The sequence below is a fragment of the Pantherophis guttatus genome, chromosome 2, assembly GCF_059756535.1.
Source record: "Pantherophis guttatus breed Tessera chromosome 2, ASM5975653v1, whole genome shotgun sequence".
Lineage (NCBI taxonomy): Eukaryota > Metazoa > Chordata > Lepidosauria > Squamata > Colubridae > Pantherophis > Pantherophis guttatus.
This window is the reverse complement of record NC_142064.1, coordinates 79,149,036-79,168,028: the sequence shown is the minus strand read 5'-3', so window position 1 is coordinate 79,168,028 and position 18,993 is coordinate 79,149,036. Positions and strand designations below refer to the sequence as shown.

Below are 18,993 nucleotides of genomic sequence, written 5' to 3'. Positions count from 1 at the left end.
TGGTTTACTACATAGAGCAAGCGGCTTCTTCAACTCTTCCAATGAACATGAGAAAATATTTGTATTATGTATTATTTTCCCATTCCGACTAGTAGATTCAATTCATCAGCCATCCAGAACAAAATGGAACAGGATGATTGTGAGGGGTCAAAGTGGGCTATAGCTAGTCCTCAACTTATGGCAGTCATGGTCATAAATCATGCAGGTCATTAAGCAAGGCACATACATAATTAACACTAGTAATTAGCAGACTTGCTGGGGTAATAGGTTTTCCAAGCCCAGAAACTTGCGTATAGAGTCCAAGAATATAGCTTTGTTGTTGTTTCTATACCAGAGGCAAAATGTCACCTGTCAATTCTGGAAGGTGGCTGTGGTGAAAACATTTCTGCTGCTCACATTATTGGGGTTCCAGAGGATAAATAATGGATTTTTTTCCATTGTGTATCCCAACATTGAGGTGAATTAAAATAGGTTTCAGAAAGTAGCAACCCCTGGCTTTTTCTGGACTCAGAAGTCAACTAAAGCTGGTAGGAGAAGATACCAGGGAATTTTAGTGTAAATTAGATCCGGAATTTTTTTTTTAAATCCTGAAAAAATGGCAGTGGAAAGCAATTTCCATACTCTCACCAAGAAAACTACGCAATTCTCAATTACCAGGAATTCAGCTCAATTTAAGGGTGTCTTCATTTTAACAGAGGGTGTAAATTTTCCCATTATAACATAGGTAGTGACTGCTCTAACGAATTTCCTGTCTTACAGGAAAAACTTCATACAAAAACATGATGTGTAGGAAATGACTAGGCTCAACCTAAGGGATGGATCAAAAGCATTATCAGTCTTGAGTTTCTTTGCCTCCACAAGAAATCTAAATCTAGACCAGGGGTGAAATCCAGCAGGTTTTAACAGGTTCTGGAGAACTGGTAGCGGAAATTTTGAGTAATTCAGAGAACTGGCAAATACCACCCTGGCTGTCCCCAAAGTGGGGTGGGAATGGAGATTTTGCAATATCCTCCATGCCCACCAAGCCATGCCCACAGAACCGGTAGGGAAAAAATTTGAATTTCACCCCTGGTTTAGAACATCTTGAATTCCTTATCTACCACCAAATTGCTTTAACTTAGTAGTTCAGATTCTTGTAGAGAACTTAAGATTGCAATAAATCTTTATACCTATTTGAACTACTGGATCTCCTGATTTCTCTGGTGCGTGGCAAGATGTTTATCAATATTTTCTGGTTCGGAAGAAACATGACATAAATTTCATAGTAATCTGGGAGTGCTATCTTTGTAGGTGGTGTCCCTTGGACACTCCTGTTGTTTCAGTTCTTTTGAAAGCCATGGCCCTGGTGGCAATGCCATGCTGTCATGCAAGCTGTTAGTAGCAATTATTTCCATCTAAATTATTCAGTTCTGTTTATATGACATCTTAGTGTCGTTATGACACTAAGGTTTTAAAGAAGATAGGTTTTCTCGGGCTTTTACCATTTCACTGTTTAATGTTAAATCAAAATGATTTTTTATTCTATTCATGGCATATTTAAAAAAAGGAAAAATTAGACTGTCAGTTTAATCCTCTTCAGTATTTAATGCATATTAAATATTCATATAGCAGACATCACTGACACAGTTTTCCTTATTTGAAATAGTAGAAAGCTGTGCATAGGAATGAAAAAAAAAATGCCTATGCTTTCCAGAGGATCAATTTCTCTCTTTCGCTCTCTCCCCCCTATTCTCTCCTTCTCCCTCTCCCTCTCCCTGTATTATTGGCTAACACAGGTCACAGGACAAATAAAATTGAATAAAGAGTACTTCTAATGTCTTGCTATGCTTTTTATGTACAATTAGCTATAAAATTAATCTGCAGAAATTATGTCTGAGAGCAAGCTGTCCATGAAATGGGAGACATCAATGCAGAGTCAAATGTGTGAGATTATTGTGAAGGGAAATTTACACTTTGTCATATGTCTGGGTTGGGTTCATAGATCAATCTAAAAATAAAATGAACAGCTTCTTGAATTTTGTCAGACTGATTCTCCCAAATTGATCAAAAAGAAGCAGAAACAGATGCCCCAATTTATATGGGCAGTGCGGGGTGTGGGGGAAAAAGAGAGAGCCCACACAACAGTAAGCAGATAATTATTACAACTTCCAGATCACCAGATGATTTGTATCAGATCAAAACATTGATCTGTCTAATCCAGTATTTGTTCCTTGAGTAGCAGTGGAGCTTCATAAATAGACCTTTTTACCACTGGTAGAATTCAATTTTTTTTTACTACTGGTTCTTTGGGCGTGGCTTCGTGAGCGTGGTGTGGCTTGGTGGGCGTGACAGAGGAAGGATACTGCAAAATCCCCATTCCCTCCCCACTCCAGGGGAAGGATACTGCAAAATCCCCATTCCCTCCCCACTCCTGGGGGAAGGATATTGCAAAATCTCCATTCCCACCCCACTCTGGGGCCAGCCAGAGGTGGTATTTGCTGGTTCTCTGAACTACTCAAAATTTCCGCTATCGGTTCTCCAGAACCTGTCGGAGCTGCTGAATAACACCCCTGCTTTTTACTGAAGCTTTTCAGGCCTTTCATATGCCAATATACTGTCTTCTCTAACTGTGGCCTTTCCCTTAGATGAATAAAATGTCCGATGAGTATTTTCTTGTTACGTTGTTTGTCTTCACATCCTTCTTTTGCAGAGAGAAAGCATATTTTTCACCACCCCCCTCAGGAACACCAGATACATCTTAAGAGAAAACAACAGAAAGTCACAAACTGGTCAGTATTAGTTACTCTCAAATATCAGCCACATCTTATGGGTGGCATAGAAATTTAATAAATAATGACCAACTAGATAATTGCTTAATTAAATATAATAACTTAGTAAGTGGTTTCTCTGCCTATCAGTATGATATTCACTTATTCAGTCTCTTTTGGAAGAGATTGTAACTCTCCTAAATAGGGAGTAGGTTACACGGAGACTCTGGCCCTTCTTCAGAATCTCTAGAGATCATATCACTAAAATTTGGTAGTCCATTTCCAGGTGGTAGATATAGAATTAAATTATAGAAGATTTAACTTGCCAAGAAAGTAAATACTGTCCTTCCAAAAGGGTGAACTTTTAACTTCTCGCTGTCAGGCTATAGCCGTGATGGCGAACCTATGGCACGCGTGCCACAGGTGGCACACAGAGCCATATCTCTGGGCACGCGAACGTTGCCCTAGCTCAGCTCCATCGCACATGTGCATGCCAGCCAGCTAATTTTCAGGCCTTCTGGACCCACCGGAAGTCGGATAACGGGCTGTTTCTGGCCTCCGGAGGGCCTCCAGGGGGTTGAGGAAGGCAGTTTTTACCCTCCCCAGGCACCTAGAAAGGCTTTGGAGCCTGGGGAGGGCGAAAAACAGGCCTCCCAGTCCCACCCTGGCATCGTGTGCCAAAAGCGGGGGGGGGTGTCGCACATGCATGTGCGCGGGGCTGGGTGCATTGAATTATGGGTGTGGGCACATGTGCGCGCAATCCCCCCCGCACTTCCCCCGCCTTTGGCACGCGACGGCAAAAAGGTTAGCCATCACTGGGCTATAGTGAGCTTTAGCCACTTTTTATTCTCCCCTCAACTGGTCAGACCAAAACCAAGAACAAGAAAAAGTAACAAGGAGTCATTTCCTTTATTCTTCACTTATAGATAGAATCTTGCCAAACCAAAGCAATTGTTTTCATAACAATAGATATAATCTGGGAACAAATAGGAAGGAGCCATTTTATGCTCCTTCTTACTTCATGCTGACCAAACTTTCCAAGCTGCAGTGAATCCAAACTACGTACCACCACTTAACCTTATCTTAAACTGTGGGAATGCTCATGGATTTATTGATTTATTAAATATATACAGTTGCTGTATATACAATACAGGTATTCCTCAATTTACAACACAATTGAGTCTAACATTTCTGTTGCTAAGCGAGATGGCTGTTAAGTGAGTTTTGGTCCATTTTACGACCTTGCCACAGTTGTTAAGGAAATCATTACACTTGTTAAATTAGTAACATGGTTGTTAAGTGAGTCTGGCTTCCCCATTGGCTTTGCTTGTCAGAAGGTCGCAAAAATTGATCACATGACCCCAGGACACTGCAACCATCATAAATATGAACCAGTTGCCAAATATTTGAATTTTGATCATGTGACCATGAGGATGCTGCCACAGCTAAGTGTGAAAAACAATAATAAGTCACTTTTTTCAGTGCTGTTGTAACTTCGAATGGTCACTAAATGAAGGACTACCTGTAATTCTAGGTGGCTCACAACAAAACTGATAAAACAATCCTGTCTACCATGTAAGGGGCATCATCACACCCCCACCAAGGTGTCATAATGTTAATCAGTTCTATATTCTGGCTCCTCTCCATCCTAGTCCAGCACCTGAGGGAAAAGCCTAATCTTCATGACTTTTCAAAAGCAGGAGGATAGGCCCCTTCTGTATCTCAGGTAAGAACTGTTCCAAAAGACTGGGCAATCCCAAAGAAGTACACCTCTACAGTACCATCAGATGATTATGTTTAAGGGAAGGAATCTGGAGCACACTCACCTATACAACCCAGTGAGATAGGCACATGCCATGAGGGACAGTCAGCCAGTCAGCTGTGGCAATAACGGCCCTGTGCCATTCAGGGTTTTATTGCCAATGTTGTGGTCAAAACCGGCTTCACCCAAAGCCAATTAAATCACTTTGAAGATAGGTGATTTTATTAGGCATCCAAACAGTGCAGGCACACTGGATTCCTGGCAAAGCCTTGTTGGGCAGCCCTGATCCAAGGCTGAACTGTAACTTATACATTTAGGCCTTACGACATTGTAAATGCAAGACAAGGAAAAGGCCGACAGAGTGTAAAATTGCAGCATAATGTTGGAATGTTTTTGATAAACCCATTTGGGTGACCCACTTATTATTTATCCCTTCCTACTGGGTCAGAGTTCCACCTCTATTATCTCTGAGACATGGCCACTGTATATAAACTGGGTCATGGGTTTACTGGATCATGGGTTCTGGACCGATTCTTCCCCAAATTGCCACTTAGGATTAATTCAGCTTGCTGTAGATGTTTTATTACAAGGGCGTTTTAAGCAGTTCACATGTTTGTGTCTGGGGGAAAAAATCCCATAGGTTTAGAAGTGAATACATCCATGGGGCTAGTGCAGCTTGCACAATATAATGTAACATGGGTAAAACATGGGTTGCTCAGAACTGTATGAACCGTCACATTTTTGACCAGATGTAGCTTCTAGGAGGTCTTCAAGGATAGTCACATATAGAGCTTTTGTAGTTGGGAAGTGACTTCCCATAGTCATTAAATGCCCAGGTAGCCGCAAGTACTTTTAACCAGCTTGGTTCTTTGTCTCTACTTCTAGCCCAACTATAAGTAGTTCTCCTCTTACAACAGTTTGTTTAATGACTGTTCGAAATTACCATGACAAAAGGTACTTAAGACCATTTTTCACATGACCATTGCACCATTCACATGGTCACGTGATCAGTTTTCAGACACTTGGCAACTGATTCATATTTATGACGGTTGCAGTGTCCCAAGGTCATGTGATCACCTTTTCTGACCTCCCAACAAGCAAAGTCAATGGGGAAGCCAGATTCACTTAACAACTGCAGTGATTCCCTTAGTAATTGTGGCAAGAAAGATTGTAAAATTGGGCAAAACTCACTTAACAAGTGTCCCACTTAGTAACAAAAATTTTGGGCTCAATTGTGTTTGCAAGTTGAGGATTACCTGTATTGACAACAGTACTATAGGCCTTAAATATCCACTGCCTTGTCACCTCTTGCTGGAAATTCTGTTGTGTGGTATAGAAAGAACTGTTTTTAAAAGTACTCCAAAACAGAGCAGCGATATTGTTATCCCAGGCTAGATTTCAGTTCAAAGATTTTACAAGCTTTTTTGCAGCAGTCATTAAGTGGCAATCATAAAATAAATCAATTGTTTACTATAGGGCCTTTTTGTGCCGAGTGCCAAAAAGGTGGCCATGTGACAAGGCTGGCCATCAGAACTTTGGAACTGGGTCATAACTAGTTTTGGGGGAGGCATCGTAACTTTAGATGGTCACTAAGCAATTGGTCATCACTGACTATCGGGGGCGAGTCTTTGGCTCCCGCGGAGAGGGCGTGCAATGTGGGAGTCCTCCTGGATACGCAGCTGTCCTTGGAGGAACATCTGACAGCTGTAGCCAGGAAGACCTTCTGTCAGGTTCGCCTGATTCGCCAGTTGCGGCCCTTTCTTGATCAGGATTCCCTGTGCACAGTCACTCACGCCCTCGTCACCTCGCGCCTGGACTACTGCAACGCTCTCTACATGGGGGTCCCCTTGAGGAGCACCCGGAGGCTCCAACTGGTCCAGAATGCGGCCGCGCGGGTAATCACGGGAGCCGCCTGGCGCTCCCACATAACACCGCTCCTGTGTGAGCTGCACTGGCTCCCAGTGGTCTTCCGAGTGCGCTTCAAGGTGTTGGTTACCACCTTTAAAGCGCTCCATGGCATAGGACCTAGTTATCTGTGAGATCGCCTGCTGCTACCGATGACCTCCCACCGACCTGTGCGCTCCCACAGAGAGGGCCTCCTCGGGGTGCCATCAGCTTCAACAATGTAGGCTGGTGACCCCAAGGGGGAGGGCCTTCTCTGTGGGGGCACCTACCCTCTGGAATCAGCTGCCCCCAGAGATAAGGAGAATCCAAGACCTCGGTGCCTTCCGCCGTGCCCTTAAAACTTTCTTTTTTCAGCAAGCCGGGCTGGTTTAACGTTTTTTTTTTTTTAAAAATTTAATTGGTTTGTTATTTTAAATTGGGGCCAAATTAATATATATCTTTTTAATTGCTTTTAATGTTTGTATTGTATGTTTTTATCTGGCTGTACACCGCCCTGAGTCCCTCAGGAGAAGGTGCGGTATATAAATTCAAAATAAAATAAAAATAAAAATAAAATAAGTTGAGGAGTACCTGTATGTGGCAGATAAACTAAACTAAACTAAAAAACAATTAAACCTCAGTTGACCAGTCATGATGGGCAGAAGATCATAGCTATTGGCCTATCTAGCAATGGTCAAGGCATATGGAAAGTTGTAATTTGGAATACAAAAGGAATACATGGAAAGAATATGAATTAACAAATTAGATGAAAGGAGGGAATATTGACATGAAGCATACCTGTGCAATTAAGAAAAAAAAGCTTGATATTGTGGACTATACTTGATAAATACATACCTGGAAGGGTTAAACCAATGTTTGTCAACCGTGGCAGCTTTAAGATGGGTGGGCTTCCAGACTGGCTGGAGTATTCTGGGAATTGAATCTTAAACCTGCTAAGGTTGAGAATCACTGGACTAAACTATATAGTATAATATTAATATAATATAATGGAATTATAAGGTAGAAGAGACCTTGGAGGTATTTTTGTACTACCCATCTTGCATCAAGATGCTGCTGCATTGTTGGGTGAAAACCTGAAAGATTTGCAGCAAGTTATATGATACAATGAGGAACATAAATCAGAAAAGAACAATGTGATATACGTTTCAGAGGAAAAAGAAGTGAATGATTGTGAATTATACAAACATGGCAATTTGTGTACTTTAGAAAAAAAAAGTGAAAACAGCTGTATCAATCTAGGAAATGGGTAGGTCAGGAAAACAAAGTTGAATACCCTTGAAACACCCACCTTAAGAAGGGTGTTTAATAAAGCAAAAAGAGATAGGATCAAAAATGAATGAGGGCTGACAGAATGTGGATTGAAAATTAAAGTGAGCAAGCACTGTGAAGGAAGTACATTTAAATAGTTTAGTTATTTAAAGAGCAGGCAAAACAAATGCATGAAGAAAGAGCAAATAGGTGAAGAGGAAGGGATAGACTGAGAAAACCATGGTTGGATAGAGTTAATGATCTCCCCAAGCAGAAAGATGAGTTTAAAGAATAAAAAGCAGTGTATGGGATAATGTATAGGTGTGGTAAACACTGATCATTTATGAATTTAAGGATGTATAGAGTGGTAAAGAGAATTAGATTTGTTTAAACCAGGCCTGTTAAACTGACGGCCCACGGGCTGGATGCATCACATGTAGGCCACGCCCCCCAGCTCCACAAAGGCAAAAATGTCACAATACGTCACATGACGTGATCAGGTTTGATACCCGTGGTTTAAACCAATGAATCCCAATTTTGCTAACTTTCTAACATACGTACTTCAACTCCCCAAATTCTCAGCGATTTCCATGCTGGCTGGGGATTTTCTACGTAATTATAGGTAGTCTTCAACTTGCAACAGTTTGCTTAGTGACCATTCAGAGTTACAACAGCACTGAAAAAAGTGATTTATGATAATTTTTTACACTTATGCTTATTGCAGCATCTCCACGATCACATGATTTAGGTTCGGATAGTTGACAACTGACTCACATTTATGATGGTTGCAGTGTCTTGGGGTCATGTGAACAACTTTTGCAACCTTCTGATGAGCAAAGTCAATAGGGAAACCAGATTCACTTAACCACCGTGTTACTAATTTAACAATTGCAGTGATTCACTTAACAAATGTGGCAAGAAAAGTCATAAAATGGGGCAAAACTCACTTAACAAATTTCTCACTTAGCAACTTAAATTTTGGGCTCAATTGTGGTCGTAAGTCGAGGACTACCTGTAACGTCACATGAGGATGTTGCCAATATTAAAAAACTTGGCTTAAGCTGTATCTCTTTTACTTATGCCATAATTTTATTGGGTCTCTATGTCCTACTTTTCTTCTGTACTTTATACTGTATTACATTCATTATAGTGATGCCATCTAACAGTCACCTATATTTTTTCAGCCCAGTCATGGAATTCTTACCTTGGTCATTATTGTTCCTCATTTCATTCTGTTGCCATACTATACAGTATTTTTTAAAAGCTGAGAATATATTTTATTTTATTTTTTACAATGTATTTATTGCCTGTCTTTAGGGTCTCTAGGAGGCTTACAGATATTTAAATATATCTATAGTTTAATATATAATATATATTAATTCCATCTTTTTAGGTGCAATCTCTGACACTAAATTCCATAATTTAAAACAAAGTATTTTCTGTTGTCTCATGTCTTTCATTTGTTCCAGCTGTTGCCATTATCATTCAGATGATTTACATTAATCTAATTAGGACAAGCCACTGTGTTGCTATTATTTGTTTTGTGAAACTATTTCCTTATACTTTGCATTTGGTCAAGCCTGGCACTACTTTGTTTAGGAGGAAATAGGTATCCCACTTGAAATATTAAAAATAATAATATAAAGTTATAAAAGGGCCAGTTTGGTACAGTGGTTAAGGCACTGGGCTAGAAACTGGGAGACAATGAATTCTGGTCCTGTTTTAGTCAGAAATCCAGCCAGGTGCCTCATTCTCTCTGTTCTGGGAAGGAGGCAATGGCAAACTACTTCTGGAAAAACCATGCCAAGAAAGTCTTGCCAAGAAAACTACGGTATAGAGACTTCTCCAAGCAGCCACCAGGAGTCAAAGGTGCAGATATGCAAAATAATAATAAAAATCTATCTGTGTGACTTCAGGAGCAGAACAGTCTTGCAATAGAGCTAAAGATGGAAAACATGAAACTGGAGTGTTTAAAATCCTCCAAATTGGATTTGAATATTTGAAATATGTATATATTTAATCTGATTATGATTATTTTACTGAACGTTACTCTCTTAATTTTATATTTTTGTATGTGATAACTGATTTTCAATATAGCTCTGTACGGTTTTTTTCATAAATCTGTTAGAGCCAGTGTTTCTCAACCTTGGAAGCTTGAAGATGGCTGGACTTCAACTCCCAGAATCCCCCAGCCAGCAGGAGTTGAAGTCCACCCATCTTCAAGCTACCAAGGTTGAGAAACACTGTGTTAGATCACAAACAACTTACCTACTAAGTAACTCTTGGTCAGTCCCACAAAGATATGCAAAGGAAAAAACCCTCTCCTGAACATGCTTTTAGGGTAAAGAAAAAAAAAAATCTTGGACGTCTAATTTAATTCTCCAGTCTTACGATGGAAGAAAAAAAAGACCGCTAAAAAGAAAAGTCTATGTAACCCGGCAGCTCCGTTAGCAATAAACAATGATCATTCTAATTTTTCTAGCTCTGCCGTCGCGCAGGAGTCGAACGAGCCGCTTCCGACGGAGTCTCGCGAGATCCCTCGCAGCCTCTGTGACTTCCGACTGAGCGGAAGTAGGGCCTCTTTTCCGTGGCTGACCTGGAGCGAGCGGCCGCGTTGGTGCCATGAAGGTAGGAGCCGAGCCTTGATTTTTCTCGTCTGGCTTTTCTCGGGGCTCGTAAATAATCATGTTGGCGGAGAGAAGGCAGCCGACGGGGGGAGACGGAACACAAGGCGGTCGTGGGAAGGTCGCCGTCGAGGGGGATTGACACGGATTGGGGAAGGCGGGAGGGCGAAGACGAGAAGCAATGGTGTTTCAGGCTTCCTTTGCAGGCGCTCTGTGTAAGCCCCAGCTTCGCTCCTTCTCCCTTGTTTCTAGTGGGATCTAATAACCTTTTCCTTGTTTCTGGTGGGATCTGATAAGCTTTTTCCTTGCTTCTGGTGGGATCTGATAAGCTTTTTCTGGTGGGATCTATTTTCTGGTGGGATCTAATAAGCTTTTTCCTTGCTTCTGGTGGGATCTAATAAGCTTTTTCCTTGCTTCTGGTGGGATCTGATAAGCTTTTTCTGGTGGGATCTATTTTCTGGTGGGATCTAATAAGCTTTTTCCTTGCTTCTGGTGGGATCTAATAAGCTTTTTCCTTGTTTCTGGTGGGATCTGATAAGCTTTTTCTTTGTTTCTGGTGGGATCTATTTTCTGGTGGGATCTAATAAGCTTTTTCCTTGCTTCTGGTGGGATCTGATAAGCTTTTTCCTTGCTTCTGGTGGGATCTGATAAGCTTTTTCCTTGCTTCTGGTGGGATTTAATAAGCTTTTTCCTTGCTTCTGGTGGGATCTGATAAGCTTTTTCTTTGTTTCTGGTGGGATCTGATAAGCTTTTTCTTTGTTTCTGGTGGGATCTGATAAGCTTTTTCCTTGCTTCTGGTGGGATCTGATAAGCTTTTTCCTTGCTTCTGGTGGGATCTAATAAGCTTTCCCTTGCCTTCCCCCGTTTTGTGCAATTATTTTTAGCTCAATATTTCGTTCCCTGCCACCGGCTGCCAGAAGCTCATCGAGGTGGACGATGAGCGTAAGCTGCGCACGTTCTATGAGAAGCGGATGACTGCAGAAGTCTCGGCTGATGCTCTTGGTGAAGAGTGGAAGGTAAGGCGTCAGGTCTCTTTTTTGGGGGGGGGGAACGGGGTGACTTTGCATTGCTACCTTTTACGGGGTTTCTTCCTGCAAGGTGGCAACATGGATCAAGGGAACCCCCTTGATGTGACCTGGTCCACAAATTTTTGAATGGGTTGCAAGCATTGATATGATTGCACACAGAGATCTCTTTTGTGCTTGAATTCTGAGTTGACAAGTTTAGAACTTAACTTAGAAGATGGGTAAATAAGAGTTCCAAAAAAAAAAGATGTGAATAGGATCTGGGAAAAAGGTAATAGGACGCTAGGAAGTGTGGCTTTGGTGGGAACTGTTGAAATGGCTTTCAGAAAGCAGATAGCTTGATCTGTCAACTAGCTCGCTATTGATTGTCAGGCCAGCACGAGTGGGTCTGAGCTATGTAGCCTTTTTTGTGAGAAAAAGTATATTCAAAGCTTAAGTTTCCAGCTTGCTGAGCTGGATTTAGATTGGCAAAAGCTTTTAAGTGGACATTAGTTATAGAATTTTTCCCTAAAAGGTTCTTGGTCATTGTTATGGGAAAAGGTTAATAGTTTTGAAAAGGGCCTTCTAGCCTTGAGACACCAAGATCTTCCTCAGTTATAAGATAAATTCCACTTACAGAAAAAATCCTGCAAATAACTTATGTTATTTGGAGGGCGGGGATGCCCCCTTTGTGCTGCTTATTTGAGTGAGGATCCTCAAGCTGAAAAGGAACAAGTTTAATAATCACAGTAGTTAAAAGTGGGGCTATATTATTGTCCATTGGTATTTGAAGCGAATGATAACATGCAGTTATGATTTATAAAGTGCTTCTGAAAAGTTTAAATTGCTCCTTTTTTGTAGGGATACGTTGTCCGCATTAGTGGTGGCAATGACAAACAAGGCTTCCCCATGAAGCAAGGTGTCCTCACCCATGGCCGTGTCCGACTGCTGCTTAGCAAGGGCCACTCCTGTTACCGTCCTAGGAGAACTGGAGAACGAAAACGCAAATCTGTTCGAGGATGCATTGTTGATGCCAATTTAAGCGTCTTGAACTTGGTCATTATAAAGAAAGGTGAATTGTTCGTCTATTTTTCATTTGAAGGGGCAGCACATATTAGCGAGAATTTGTCTCGGAAGAATAGAAAATATTCTTAAGCACTTTCACCTTGGGCAAAGATTGCCAGCTTTGGTCCCAGACCATACCTTTGGCATATAGTGAGGCATAACCTAAATGAATAATATGACTTTTGACAAGCTAATAAGAATAATAAAATATTTTCAGACTCCCTTTTACCTTTTTTAAAAAATAATGCTTGTTTTGTAAAGGATAGCATTCAGAAGCCGGGGCTGATTTGTGAGGGATGATTTTTAGCATACGTTTGCTAATAATGTAATAGCACCTATTGTTTGACAACTTTTTCAAGGTGAGAAGGATATTCCTGGATTGACTGATCATACTGTGCCCCGTCGCCTTGGTCCCAAGAGAGCTAGCAGAATCCGAAAGCTGTTTAATCTCTCCAAAGAAGACGACGTCCGTCAGTACGTTGTGAGGAGACCATTGAACAAAGAAGGTAAAAAAAATGGAAGTAATACTTCAGCTGTTTTGTCAAGAAGGAATTACATAGATCAAGTAGTGCTTTTCTGTTGGTCCATTCAAATTTTTACAGAAATCAAAGGAATCCGAGGGCTTGAGGGAAGAAATACGATAGCTAAATGAAAGTGTCATTTACTTCGTTTTCTTTTTACCTTAGACTTCTTAAGCTTTGATACATCTTGGTATCAAATATCCTGGTTGATGTGCAGATGTAGGTATATTTAGGTATATATCTAAATTTATAGTCCGTTGCTGTGCATTTTTCAAAGGTGGCATGCAGTAGCTTTTTAAAGCGGAAAAACATTAATTTGTAGGAGTTACTATAGGTATACAAGGTTTCTGCATCTACTGCACTGCAGAAAGTTGTAACATCATCTGATTAAATCAGAGTAAGAGAATTTTTTTTTCTGGGATAAAGACTGCACTTGAGACTAAAATGTTTGAATAAAGCATGACATTTACTGTGATTACTCTTTTATGATCATTACAAATCGTTCTGCCTGGTTTAGCATAGTACATTGAATCCATGATCAAACTGCATTGTTGGTTAGTGATTTCTGCATTTGATCCAGAGGTCTTTATCTGCACACGAATGCTTGAGATCAATTTCAGTTATTCATTTATTTTATTTTATTTTATTTTTATATCGCCCTTCTCCTGCGGGACTCAGGGCGGTGTACAGCCGAGATAAAACATAGCATATAAAATTTAAAAACAGTTTAAAAAACAATTAAATAATTTCGGCCCAAAATTTAAAACAACCGAATTAAAACCGAATTCAATTAAAACTCAGAGGATGGGATCAAGCCAGCCCGGCTAGATGGAATAAGTGTGTTTTCAGGGCCCGACGAAAAGTCCGGAGGTCTGATATCGTGCGTATCTCAGGGGGTAGGTCATTCCGGGGGCGGGTGCTGCCACAGAGAAGGCTCTCCCCCTGGGGGTCACCAGCCGGCATTGTCTGGCCGACAGCACCCTGAGGAGGCCCTCTCTGTGTGAGTGAACCGGTCGGTGGGAGGCTATTGGCGGCAGAAGGCGGTCTCGCAGATACCCCGGCCCTAAGCTATGGAGCGCTTTAAAGGTGGTCACCAACACCTTGAAGCGCACCCAGAAGACCACAGGAAGCCAGTGCAGCTCGCGCAGGAGAGGTGTCATATGTGAGCGCCCCGTCGCTCCCATAATCCCCTGCGCGGCCGCCTTCTGGACCAACTGCAGCCTCCGGGTGCACCCCAAGGGGAGCCCCATGTAGAGAGCATTGCAGTAGTCCAGGCGGGAAGTGATGAGTGCTTGAGTGACTGTGCATAGGGAGTCCCGATCCAGAAAGGGGCACGACTGGCGTATCAGGCAAACCTGATAAAAAGCCCCCCTGGCCACGGCCGTCATATGCTCTTCTAAAGACAGCCGTGCATCCAGGAGGACACCTAAGTTGCGAGCCCTCTCCGTGGGGGCCAGTGATTTGCCCCCAATAGCCAGTGATGGCACCAGCTGGCTATATCGGGACGCCGGAAGCCACAGCCACTTGGTCTTGGAAGGGTTGAGTCAGAGCCTGTTTCTCCCCATCCAGGCCCGCACGGCCTCCAGGCACTGGGACATCACTTCAATGGCATTGTTGGCCTGGGGTGGAGATGTACAGCTAAGTGTCGTCAGCGTACTGATGGAACTCCACCCCAAAGCCACAGATGATCTCACCCAGCGGCTTTACATAAATGTTGAACAGAAGGGGCGAGAAGACCAACCCTTGTGGCACCCCACAAGCAAGGCGCCTCGGGGTCGACCGCTGCCCCCGTCAACACAGATTGCGACCGGTCAGAGAGGTAGAAGGAGAACCACCGCAAAACGGTGCCCCCCCCCTCCCAGTCCCTTCAACCGGTGCAACATGATACCATGGTCGATGGTATCAAAAGCCGCTGAGAGATCTAACAGGACCAGGATAGAGGAACAATCCCTATCCCGAGCCCTCCAGAGCTCATCCACCAACGCGACCAATGCCGTCTCCGTGCTGTGCCCAGTTATAAATGTATTTGTTTCTGATTATCTTTCAAACTAGGTTTAGTAGAGGTAGTCCTCAATTTACAACCACAATTGAGTCCAAAATTTCTGTTGCTAAGTGAGACATTTGTTTACGATTTTTGTGGCCACACTTGTTAAGTGAATCACAGCAGTTAAGTTAGCAATATGGTTGCTAAGTGAATCTGGCTTCCCCATTGACTTTGCTTGTCAGAAGGTCACAAAAGGGGATTCTGGGACACTGCAACCATCAACAAACGTGGCTTGAAGCTCCTGGGAGGGAAACTGTCCAGCAGCAACAGTTCAGATGTTGGCTTGCGTGCTTCAACTCAGCAAAAGGCAAGCCGAAATTGGAGACTTCAAAAGGCTCCCAGCTATCTCAACTCACAGTTGCAGCTAGCTCCGTGGGAGTATCTTTACACAGCTTTTCGGCTCCTTTTCTGCTGCAGCCGTCAGGACTCCTTAGCTGAGTTCTCCTCCCTTCTGCAGCTCTGCTCTGGGCTCTGCATCCAGGTGCTTCAGCACTGGCTCTGCATCTAGGCCTAAACAGCGTCTAGGCCCAGTAGCAAGCAGAAAGGTCTGTGCTTATATGGGGAGTTAATCTGCAATTAACTAGGGCGGGGAAGGCTTGCAGTTAATTGCAAACAGGATATGGCTTGATTGAATCCATACTGTTTGTAACTGATCAAGTAGCTACAGCAATTCTGAAAACACTCGTGACAAAGTCAGTTGCTAAGCGTCTGAATTTTGATCAGGTGACCGTGGGGATGCTACAATGGTTGTAAGTGGAAAATGGCTAAAAGTCCCTTTGTTCAATGTTGTTGTAATTTGAACGCTCACTAACGAACTGTTGTAAATCGAGGCCTATATAAGGTGATCCTGCATAGTAGTTTTCAATTGGCAATACACATGAGGAGCCGGTGCTCAAAAGTTCTGCCCAAGAACATGTAATTAAACCATGACTTAGAGGACTTAAACTTTTGTCATCTACAGGTAGTCCTCGACTTACAACAGTTCATTTAGTGACCGTGCAGTTACGATGGCACTGAAAAAAGTGACATGACCAGTTTTCAGTTTGAAGCATCCCCATGATTGTGTGATCAAAGTTCAGATGCTTGGCAACTGATTCATACAACCGTTGCTATGTCCCAAGGTCATAGGTCCTCGACTTAAAACCCTTTGTTCAGTGACCATTTGAAATTGCAACCGTACCCAGGGTCACGTGATCCCCTTTTGCAACCTTCTGACCAACAAGTCAATGGGAAAGCCAGGTTCACTTTAACAACCAGGTTAGTAACTTACCAACTGCAGTGATTCACTTAACAGCTGTGGCAAGATAGGTAGTAAAATGGGGCAAAGTTCACTTAAATGTCTTGCTTAATAAAAAATTTGGGGCTCAGTTGTGGTCGTAAGTTGAGGACTATCTGTGTATTTTTTTTTGAAGAGGAATCAGATTGAATTTTGTGCCCGCCAGAGTTTGCCAGAACAGGTTATATGTTGCCCAGTACACCTTGAATTTCCCTTTCGCATATTTCATTCTATGTATTATGTGAAATTATGCCTTTGTATCACACTGTAGATGGGAAGACATATCCTTAATGATCAGCCAATTTATCCTGTGTAGTTATTTTACTTTTGCATTACTGTTTTAACTGTAGACCAGGGATGTCAAACTCGTGTCATCACGTGACTTTTCCCCCCTTCGCTAAATCGAGCATGGGTGTGTCCAGCATCCAGGCTGCGAGTTTGACAGCCCTGGTATAGTCCATCAGCCTCAGATTTAAATAATTATTCAAATTATTGACATACCTGTCTTGCCCATCTTAGGAAAGAAGCCAAGGACCAAGGCACCCAAGATCCAACGTTTGGTGACCCCCCGAGTCCTGCAGCATAAGCGCAGACGTATTGCTTTAAAGAAACAACGAACTCAGAAGAATAAGGAAGAGGCTGCTGAGTACGCCAAACTTCTGGCTAAGAGAATGAAGGTCTGCTTTCCTATATATGCTTGGGGAAGGGAATTCTTTGGTGGGAGGGTTATCTTCCTTTTCATGTGATTCTCGAACGTGAAGCCATGTATCATAGATAGATACCTCACTGCAGAAAGTTGATGAGCTTAAAGCTGAAACTGGAGGAAATAGTTGGCTTAAGGACTAAACACCCACGCATGTATAATAGGTGTAATTGAAGTTATACATAACATGTATGTGAATATTTCTTATTCCACAAAGTGATTAGCATGTGTGTGTGTGTGTGAGGAGGGGAAGCCACCTATTAACTTCAATAAAGTACTGACATGGTGAAATATGTCCCAACACATGGAGCAAATAAAATAAGTTAGGTATTTTTTCTAACCCATCCCTAGCTATTTTAATCCACAGGCAGTTGAGGTTTTAAACCATGTAATTGGTGCATTAGTGGAAAGATCAGTTTCTCAGTTATCCCTATTTACAATGTTGGCTGTGTGATTTTGAGCCAGGCTCTCACTCGGCATCACTTGTGTGATATGAAGAGTGAATGAATGAGGATGATGCTAGGAATATAAATATAGTAGTTTTACTATACAGAATCACCTAAAAATGGCTTACACTGCTTTAGGGAAATATTTGACTTTGGATATTGGGGAACAAGGAGATTGTTGAAAGTATTTCATGTAATAGCAGAATTTATGAACAGGAAGATGAGGCTGGGGAGATATGCTTTGTTAAGGCTGTTGGTGAGTTCACAAGGTGAATGTAGCTGACATTTCTGGCCATTGCCTTAAATGTTATTACAATATGCTTACATATTTGGAAACTGACAGCTACAGATAGGAGTTTCTGCTATGGTGATAGAAAAGAAAGTGCTTGCGACTTCACACAATGAATTTACAGCATTTAAAGAGTTGAGATGCAGTTTTATGCTAATATGTAATATTCTTGATCCCTTTTTCAGGAGGCAAAAGAAAAGCGGCAAGAACAAATAGCTAAGAGGCGTAGACTTTCTTCTCTGAGAGCTTCTACATCTAAATCTGAATCAAGCCAGAAGTAAGCAATGAACTGAGCTCCTAAAAACGTTAAAATAAAGTTTTTATGATCAGAACAAACTTGATTCAGTGTTATCCTTTTTGCTAATTCCTGTCAGTTTAAATTACCACTTTAATGAACAAATGTCTCTGGTAGATTTCTGCTTGATGCAGAGGTTTCATTTTTGTATCATTCAGCGCTGTGATGATTTTGGCTTTTCCTTACTCAGCAAATGGCCTCTTATTTATATCATTCTTATAGCAATAGAACTTAAGACTTATACACCACTTCACAGTGCTTCATAGCACTCTCTTGAACATATTTTCCCCAACAATCTGGGATCTCATCTGGGATGATAAGCTAAGTCAACCTTGAGCCGGTTATGATCAAACTGTTGGCTGTGGGCAGAGTCAGCCTGCAATATTGCTTTCTAACCACTATGACATGGCATACGTAGGGAACATATATTTAATTTTAGCTTTAAACCTCTGCTAAACAGTACCTCCTTCATACACAAAAAGCAGACATGAGAAGATATATCTGTATACTTTTATTTATTTATTTTTATGATAATATTAACAAGTGGTTTCTAAATTACTGAGGGTTCCTATACAAAAGTAATTTTAAAAAATTACCACCCCTTTTATCTACAGGTATTTGTTAGATTAAAGCAAGCGTACAGCTGACATCGTATTTTTACAACAGAATTATAATTATTGCATTGGTAATAGAAAACTCTCCCATGTCAGTCTTTTCTTTCCATATTGCAAATGCATAATGAAACATTTCTAAAGAAACTCGTGCATTTTTCTTTGATTTTAAATCCTCTCCCTTTTTATACTTCGACTATCTACATTGCAGGATAATTTCCAGTTTCTCTTAACGGTGCTTGGAAGATTAAAAATAAATGTATCAGTTAATACTGACTTCAAAGATGATTTTTGCAAATTTTCCTTAAAATATGAAAAGCTTGGGGATGTTCAGTGCTTCATTTCTAAATTACTAGAAGCTGTAAAACATGTTTTCTAACATTACTTCTATGAAGTAATGGTCAAGTGGTCAAGAGTAACATGCACATTTCTCTTAATATGTGTCTTTTCTAA

General features: G+C 41.5%; 1 protein-coding gene across 1 annotated transcript; it reads left to right on the top strand.

Annotated features, from left to right (window-relative positions):
- The first annotated feature begins 2,521 nt into the window (after positions 1-2,521).
- On the top strand, positions 2,522-17,970 carry RPS6 (ribosomal protein S6). Its single transcript, XM_060690449.2, has 7 exons — positions 2,522-2,768; positions 10,145-10,290; positions 11,171-11,302; positions 12,152-12,362; positions 12,715-12,861; positions 16,716-16,873; positions 17,820-17,970. The coding sequence occupies exons 2-7, from the start codon at positions 10,285-10,287 to the stop codon at positions 17,913-17,915; spliced, it is 750 nt and encodes a 249-aa protein (XP_060546432.1). The 5' UTR covers positions 2,522-2,768; positions 10,145-10,284; the 3' UTR covers positions 17,916-17,970.
- Positions 17,971-18,993: the final 1,023 nt, after the last annotated feature.